The sequence below is a fragment of the Musa acuminata genome, chromosome BXJ3-7, assembly GCF_036884655.1.
Source record: "Musa acuminata AAA Group cultivar baxijiao chromosome BXJ3-7, Cavendish_Baxijiao_AAA, whole genome shotgun sequence".
NCBI lineage: Eukaryota > Viridiplantae > Streptophyta > Magnoliopsida > Zingiberales > Musaceae > Musa > Musa acuminata.
The window spans coordinates 40,792,552-40,801,360 of record NC_088355.1 but is presented as its reverse complement, the minus strand read 5'-3'; the positions used below and the strand labels follow the sequence as shown (position 1 = coordinate 40,801,360).

Here is an 8,809-nt window from a genome sequence, read left to right as displayed (position 1 = left end):
TGATAACTATTGGGTTCGACATGGTAGTAGCAATCATGGGGAAAGAACTAATAATAGTTTGACCTATCCTTACAAATTAGGAGATCATATTTGGAAATATTCATCAATCAAATAGAGAGTGAAAAAGAACCTAAGAATAGTTTCATAATCTTAATGGAATCAAGTGGCATATATTAAGTTCGACCCATAACTTAACCAAATTTTGTAGACTTAAATCTGACACTTAGCCTCTGCACGCAGTGCAGAAGATCATACAACTAACATCAGGAAATCATGAAAATGCTTTTGAACACAAGAATCATCAATATCCAATTTGATGGATTTCATGTCAAAATGCTTCTTAGATGATCAAATCTTGATCACCAAGAAGAGCCGTAAAACAGGCGTGCATTAGGGTAGCGTTCAACGCTGCATATTCAATACCAGCTTTAAAGAAAATTAAGACGCACAAATATTACTCTCGGGAAAAGCATTTTGCTTTACCTGCGGTCACGTGATCCAAACTTGAGTTGAAGAACAAGCCATCAATAGAAACTTCCAGTACAAGTTAATCTCTTCCTGCAATCTTGTGTGAAATCAATTGGAGCTGTATCAGAACTAATACCGGATGTAAATGGTATGGATGAGTGAGTAGGTCTGGCATCCCCACGATCCTCACTTCCATCAGGTTTCAGCATATGCTTTGGACCTGCACTCAATTTAGCAGGTATGCCGGCGTTAGATCCTGTGACAGTGCCTTGTTCATCATTTTTCACCATTCATTATTGGAAAGCCGGAACCATATTGCTTACCATTCTCAAAAGCAGGGAATTCCGAAGGTTCCGAGCAATACGGTAGGTATCCGAGCAGCTGTTCTCTCCTTGGGCTTGTTGGACCGTTTGCCTCCAGTTGCACTGCACTTCGAGGTTTCTTGACGGCTCCCATGATTCTGTCGTCTTCGATTGGAGCCCTTTTGTATGCGTTGCTGTTACAATTCACATCTTCCAGATGATGAAACATAAAAATACAAAAAAATAAAAAGAAACATAGATTCGGTCCGATTCTCGTACTTGGTCTTATTTTGATAGGTCATGCCGACTGTCGAAGTTAATCGGCTTGCTTGATGATGCGGAATGAATGAGGAACGAAGGGAATTCAGGGAGTGAGAAGTACCCTTACTATAAGCAGGATGAGTGATATCGGAGGTGGAAAACGTGGATGGCTGTATCATCGGTTGTTCTCCGTCTAGCAGCCACTGCTGGAGGCAAGATGAGTGCGGAATCGATGATAATGGTCCGATGAAATCCATGCATTTTGGGCTCGACAATCCTGGATGAGAAGCTGATGATGACATGTTGCTGGAGAGCATCAGGTTATGTCTGTAACGGGTAGAGTTCAGCAGAAAACCAAGACACCTGGTTCCTGAATCCACTGCGGATTTGGGTGAATGGTTCAGCAATCTGTGAGATGTTGAATAGCTGGTACCGTGATATGTGAGGGTTGACATATGACCATTTCTTGAAGTCAGCAGTGATTGATGACCAAGGAAAGTATGATCGTATCGCTCGTCGACTGCAGGGAAATGATATGGATCTGATGGAAGGTCTTGCAACCGTCTTGTACAGTCTCTTGAGATCCCAGACGTCGGATGGGTGACACATTCCCTTTGGAGCCTTCTCTCTAAAAGAGCTTTGTCAACCACTATTCTGGATGGGCTGCGTCGAGTGATAATTTCCTTGTCGGTCCATGTCGTTCCATGGTCGGTACATTTGCTGTCTTCACTGCTTCTACCAACTGTGACATTCTTACCCATCAGGCGCATTGTTGATGGAACGGTAGGCTCGATCCTGTACTCCACCAAGCTCTCTTCTGCGTGAAACCTTTCGCTAGGAGTCCAGTTAAGGTCATGGTGATTAAGTTCTTCACACATACCACGAGAGAGGCTCACGGGGTTTTGTCCATGATGGAGAGATTGATCTTTATCTCTCGATGATTCATGGTTCTGAACATCCATCCTCTCGGAGCAATGCAACCGGAGATAACCCAGCCCAGATTTCGTTGGCTTTCTAGCAGGATAAAAGTGATGGGAATTCCATCTTCTCTGATCGTTCCGATCTGCCATCGTGCAGCAAAACTTGCCTCTCATGTTTACGTGGTCCATATGACTCTTAGATCCGGTGAGATAAGGAACCTGAAGGCTGTGCTCCGGACCGAGATTTTGCTGCTTAAAGATCTCACTGGCACCAAACTTCGCATCTGAATGAAACTTGATGAGTTCTTGTGAACTAAGAGGCGAACCAATCGAATCCTCGGATACGCACATACCGTTGCACTTGCAAATGGGATCCAACATTGATCTTGTCGTCTCTGGACATTCATTGAGCATTTGATCCGAGGGAGAGATGTCGCAGACAGGTCGAATAGCTGGAATCTGGATGTATCTATTCTTCTTGAAGGCCACCGGACGATCTACTTCCCTCTGATCGACACTCACTGGTAAGCAGGACAAAGAAGGCTGAGACTGAGACATAGGAATCCCTGTCATGTTCGGTGAACTTTCTGGTTCCAATTTTGGAGCAGATGTCATGGAAACATGCATAACTTCTCTAGAATCTAACATGTCTGAATGAAATCCGACACCAGAATTTGATCTCTCTTCCGGACAAGAATTCCTGATGGATGGACTGCAATTACTGTAGTGACGAGACGAAGAATCTGAGTAACCAATGTTCAGACCATTAGAGATTTGCGTTGCATGATTGAAGTCGATAGTTTCTCTCAAGGAGGTCTTGGGTCTTCGCGTAATGCTCCGGTTGATGGGATTGCTTGGATGATCAGCGGTAGCATGAACACCACTCTCGATCAACTGCGCCTTCCCTTCAACAGTTGGAGCTCCACCAGTTTTAGTCACCTTAGACTGCTCGGTTGGTAGAAGTTTATCACCTCTGCTAAGATCAGATATCGATGATGCAGCCAAAGCATCTGAGAACCTTATACAAAGGTTAAGCAACTGAGGCAGCTTCGTATGAGAAAAAGTCTCGTTATGCCCATCGTTGCCACAGAAGGTGACGTGCTTTTCCAATGCACAGCAAGGCTTGAAAGGGTGACCAGCCTGTGTATCTCCGTTCAGAAATCTCGACTTCATGGAAGAAGTTTCTCTCGGACTTTTGAGAATGCTTCTGACTCGAAGAATCTCTGCCGCCCCTTGGTTTCTGGCTACCAGATTAGAACCATGGAATTGTTCGTATTCTTTGTTCTGCAAACTTGTTGCTGCTGCCTTCTTCTTCTTCTTTTGCCCGCCGAGAGAATGTCTGGAAGCTTTCTTTGATTCCTTTTCGGATGCCGAGTCTTCAAGTAACTGAGATATCAACCAAAAATGTTAATCTTAACTCATGGTTTTTCGCTGCAGCACATTTGCAATATTAAGTGATGCGGAGAAAAGGAATAAAACCATTAAAATGATGATAAATAAAAAACATTCACAATATATGAGTGATAAATAAGAAAAAAATAATGATGGTAAAGAAAAACAGCTATGATGAAAGAGAAAAAAAAAAACAGAAACAAAGGGGAAGATGATGACAAATAATGATAGAGGAGAAAGAATGATAGAGAGTTGTTACTGTTTTTTCCTTTTCCAAAAAAATTATATAAAGATGTTTCCGACAATACGAATCAAAGATGAGACAATTAATAAATCTGACTGGCCAAGTCAGGTCCAAGATTAATAATTATGCTAAGTGTACAAAGTCTATCAGATTTCTTTTATTTATGCTATATATATATATATATTTATTTATTTATGAAAATCCAACATAATGATGTCAACACAAAATTGAAATATAGGTAAACAATTAATGTGAGTCTGGATGATATATATTTGAGTCTAGCTCCTAATTTATCAACTTAAGTTTTAGATTGAATTGATATTTGATTCAATATATATTAATCATGATTAGTCTGTCTTCAATTTTTTAATCATTTTTAGTCGATACGTAATAGAGAATATTCTAGCAACCAATCTCATCTCGATAGTTGATCGTCACTAGGGCACTAACACGAAAAACAAAGGCCCAATCACCTCTCACAAGAAAGTGATATGAAGGTAGCTATAACCTATCGACCCCATGGACAATAGTCCACGGAAGACCAATTGGATCGGTCCAATCGACTTTTGTGAACAATGGTCTATGAACAATTGCTCAATCTGCCCCTCCTCGATTGGCTCTTATGGACAAAATACTAGAGAGAAGGCGTAATGATCGTTATAGGCAGATGGAACGTTAGAGGGAAAGTGTTATGATCATTATAAGTGATTCATTCGAATGGATAGGTATAAAAGTCGACCCTTAACGCTAGTCTAAAAGTCAAATCTTTTTGAAACTAACTCTTTTGTATAATGTTAGAGCTAGCCCCAGGAAATTTACCACAAGGTAATTTTGGCAACACAACAAAGATAATAAAGCGGAAGAATAAAAGAAGCGACAAGAATACCAGATTTACGTAGTTCGGTCAATTGATTTTGACCTACATCTACGGACGAAAGAGGAGCAAATCACTACTATAAAAGGGGCAATTACAAATGCCTTAGGAAGATGTTCCTATGCCATAAAACACTCGAAAATACTAAATAAGAAAAACCCAAAGTATAAGTCCAAACTATTTAACTGAGTATGGACTTAAACCAAAGTAAATACTTAGGTTTTCTTGTGGTGCATCTGACTTTAAAACCCAGGCTCTTATTTACAGTTCCAATAGGAGATAACAAGCCTGATTTTCCCGATGTGAGACTATGGGACTTGCCAAACTAACAAATCTTCACCTTGGTATGTCCCAACAAAACTTGCTCCACCTTCTTCATAACAGGCCCAACGGGCAATCACCAACAATGAACACCAACCAAGTCCAAGCACTTCCTGAACTTGTAAACCGGAAGAGGCTTCGTAAGCATATCAGCTGGATTGTCCTTCGTATGAATTTTTTGAACAAGGACCTTCCCCTCAGCAATGGTATCCCATTTGCATCCAACAATTTTCTTACCTAAAGGCGACTTCACAAGATCCCAAGTTCTATTCCGATGGAGAGATTCAATTTCTTCATTCATCGTAATTAACCACTTAGCGGAATTATCACAAGAAACTGCATCTGAGTAAGAAGTAGGCTCACCAACTTCACTTGTTTCTTCTGCAACAGACAAAACATATGCAACCAAATTTGCATATCTTTCCGTGGTCTATCCTTGGCTATGGAATATTGCTCTTCCTCTAGAGCAACTTCGTCAGTAGACTCAGGACCATCTACTGGTATTCTTTGAGTAGAAGAGTTCGACTAAAAAAAATCAGACCATGATGATGACGAGATTGCAACTGAGCCTGTGATAGTAGTTCCCTGCAAAATATACAAGCTATCAGACCTACAAGCTTTCATAACAACAAGAGCACTTCTAGAAACTTTCATAACTCCACCTTCAGTTGTGTATTTACACCCAATGGCCTCTAGGGTGCCTAAAGAGATGAGATTCACATGTCTAACATTAGTGAGCGTCCTCATAATACCATAATGCATTTTAATCCGGATTGTGCCTCTACCAACAACATCACATGCGGCATTATTGCCCATCAAAACAATTCTACCATTACAAAATTCATATGTGGAAAATAAATCCCTATTGGGACACATGTGATAAGAACAACCCGAATCTAAAATCCATTCATTTTTAGACATCGTCTCATCAGTAGCAAAGAAAATATTTTCAACATTATCATCAGATGCTACACTAGCTTCAGCGGACTCAGTAGTTTTCTCAACAAGTTTTCCCTTTTGCTTTAATTTATTTTCCAATTTAAAGTAATCAGTCTTAATGTGCCCCATTTTATGATAATATCTGCATTCCAAATTTCTATGTCTGGATTTAGATCTAGATTTAGATCTATTACTGTCAAATTTTTTTTTATCCATTCTATCCATGACAACCAGACCTTCAGCCTGATTCTCTCTACTTTCCCCAGTGATATCTCTATCTATCTGCTCCTTAGATTTTAGTGCAGATTTAATTTCTTAATACGAAACTGTTTCTTTTCCATAAATCAAAGTATCACGGAAATGCTTAAAAGATTGGGGAAGAGAACACAAAAGTAACAGGGCCTTATCTTCATCATCAATTTTTGTATCTATATTCTCCAAATCCATAATCAAGGAATCAAACTTATCAAGATGTGAGAGTATAGATGTATATTCAGTCATCCGAAGCATATACAAACTCTGCTTTAAGTAGAGACGATTCTCTACTGTCCTCTTCATATACAAGGCGTCTCCGTAGCTATCTCCCGTAAAACCTCGTCAGAGAGATTTAGAATAATGCTGGATCGGGCCTTCTTATCCATACCCGCAAAATATACCTTTGACGTACCATCTGAAATGTTCTCAGCTCCATGTAGTGCCAAGCCACATGCCGAAGTTGACATTTCTGTCGAATTTCTCGACAACAATCTTTGTTACTGTCATCGTTGCCAAAAGATCCTAGAACTAGGCTCTGATACCAGTTTGTTAGAGCCAGCCCTAGGAAATTTACCACAAGGTAATTTTGGCAACACAACAAAGACAATAAAGCGGAAGAATAAAAGAAGCGACAAGAACACCAAATTTACGTGGTTCGGTCAATTGACTTTGACCTACATCCACGGACGAAAGAGGAGCAAATCACTATTATAAAAGGGGCAATTACAAATGCGCAATTACAAATGCCTTAGGAAGATGTTCCTAGGCCATAAAACACCCGAAAATACTAAATAAGAAAAACTCAAAGTATAAGTCCAAACTATTTAACTGAGTGTAGACTTAAACCAAAGTAAATACTTAGGTTTTCTTGTAGTACATCTGACTTCAAAGCCCAGACCCTTATTTATAGTTCCAATAGGAGATAACAAGTCTGATTTTCCCAATATGGGACTATGGGACTCGCCTAACGAGTGTAAAGAGATCGAATTGAAAAATATTCTTCAATATTGACCTTTGTGTAAGAACTCATCATCGATGGACTGAAATCTATATGAGCCCTTAGGCTCGCCCGGGATGTTCGAACTCTATCCAAAAAAAACTATCTCGGTGTCACCTCGCTAGTCTCAAGACCCAATCGACCATCTCGTACGACTGTCACAGGTTTTTGAACGCCCCTTAATTTTTATGTCCTGACCGATTTCGTTTGGTTAATGCCTTTGCGTGTTGTTTATGTAGACTTAATGCCCTCGCGTGATGCAGTACGAGGAACAGTTGCAAATCCTCCTACAATTTATCTTTTTTTGTCGGAAGGGGACGAGAAAACGCAGACGCATTTTTGTACCAAAAGAGTGGAATTGTGTGTACCTTTTTCCGAGAGCCGATCACAAGCATGAGCACCTGCCGTTGCGTCTTCGGCTTCTTACTTCCGGATCTGATCCAACACTTCTTGCCTATATGTCTTTTCTTCTTCTTCTTCTTCTTCTTCCAGCACTTGTTGCTAACGTGATCCCTCAGCGCATCGTCGGCTCCTTGTCCTCGTCCCCTCTTCTGTTCTCCGTTTTCCGCATCCACTCCGTGGCCAACATCTCCACCACATCCGATCGTTTCCTCCTCGATGCGCTCGATCTGCGGCGCAACGGCGAAGAGCTCCGCCACCGATCGTTTCTTGGGAGCCCTTAGCTTCGCCTTTGCCCTGGATCTGTCTCGCTCGAGGGCCGGCAATCCGCCGGCCGCGGCCGAGCGGACGGCCCACAACTCGTCGGACCACCATCGGTACTTCCGGAACGGGATCGGCGGCAGCGATCGCTCCCCTCCTCCGCTGGTGCCCAACGGCCAGCACTTTTCCATGTCGACACTCCTCATCTTAGCCGCATACTCCCTTCGATCACAAGAACAGAACATCGTACGACGAGATCAGATGCAAAGATGGAGGAGGCGAAGCGAAAAAGGTTCAGGCATCCATTACCGGATCGAGAAGCCCTCCAACGCGACAGCCATGGATTCGCTTGCGAGGAGCAAAATGAGAGAGAGGAAGAATCTTATAGTTGTCGCGGAAGAGAAGAGAAGACAAGAGGAGAGAGAGACCGACATATAACAGCAAGCGGTTCGCTTTTGCCTCCTCGCTACCGCTTTCTATTTTTCCCGCTCATTCCGGGCTTCTTCTCCAGAAAGCGTGTATGTTTATTGAGTCGATTTTACTTGGGAGAATTAGAAACGAGACCGGCATGAATTGGTGTAGCGACAACCCAGGTAATCTGTTTGTTTTCCCCATGCAACGTACCCCGCAAAGGATTGCATCCACGTACATGGGACCTGCTAGTTGGGTTGTGGGGCCCGCGTCATGACATGACAGCGTACGGTCCCTCCGGTGTCTTGACCGAGCGATCAAACACAGAAAGTGGTCCTCTCGTTGGTCGTCGGCAGTAATTCCGGGTGGGGCCTACGCTGCTTCATGTCGCGAGGACCGTACCACCGCGTGTGATGATCGATGGATGGGAGTCAGTTGGAACAGAGCGGATCCAACGGTGACGATGAGGTTTAGGATACATGGCACCCCGGCGGGTCTCGGGCACGTGATTGGGCAGCAGACGTGGTACGGTGAGACGAGGTGGGGGTGGACTTACGGAGGCTCGGAAGTCGGGAACTCGGAATCTTGCGAATTTGAATCCAACTGGTCGGACGTCAGGTACGTAGCGAATTGGTGTACGAACGATGCCAGGTTTCAATGACCAGAATGTAGGAGATTTCACTACACATGGCATAGCAAAATAGACTGGTGTGATTTCGGGTCACTGCATTTGCCGTGCTCGAATGGCGACACGCACGAAGGAGT

At 42.6% G+C, this 8,809-nt stretch overlaps 1 protein-coding gene across 1 annotated transcript; it reads right to left on the bottom strand.

The window, feature by feature from the left end:
- Positions 1 to 229: 229 nt before the first annotated feature.
- Positions 230 to 7,839, bottom strand: LOC135642964 (uncharacterized). Its single transcript, XM_065159445.1, has 4 exons — positions 7,342 to 7,839; positions 1,050 to 3,337; positions 792 to 964; positions 230 to 724 (listed from the first exon to the last, which is right to left on the bottom strand). The coding sequence occupies exons 1-4, from the start codon at positions 7,837 to 7,839 to the stop codon at positions 525 to 527; spliced, it is 3,159 nt and encodes a 1,052-aa protein (XP_065015517.1). The 3' UTR covers positions 230 to 524.
- Positions 7,840 to 8,809: the final 970 nt, after the last annotated feature.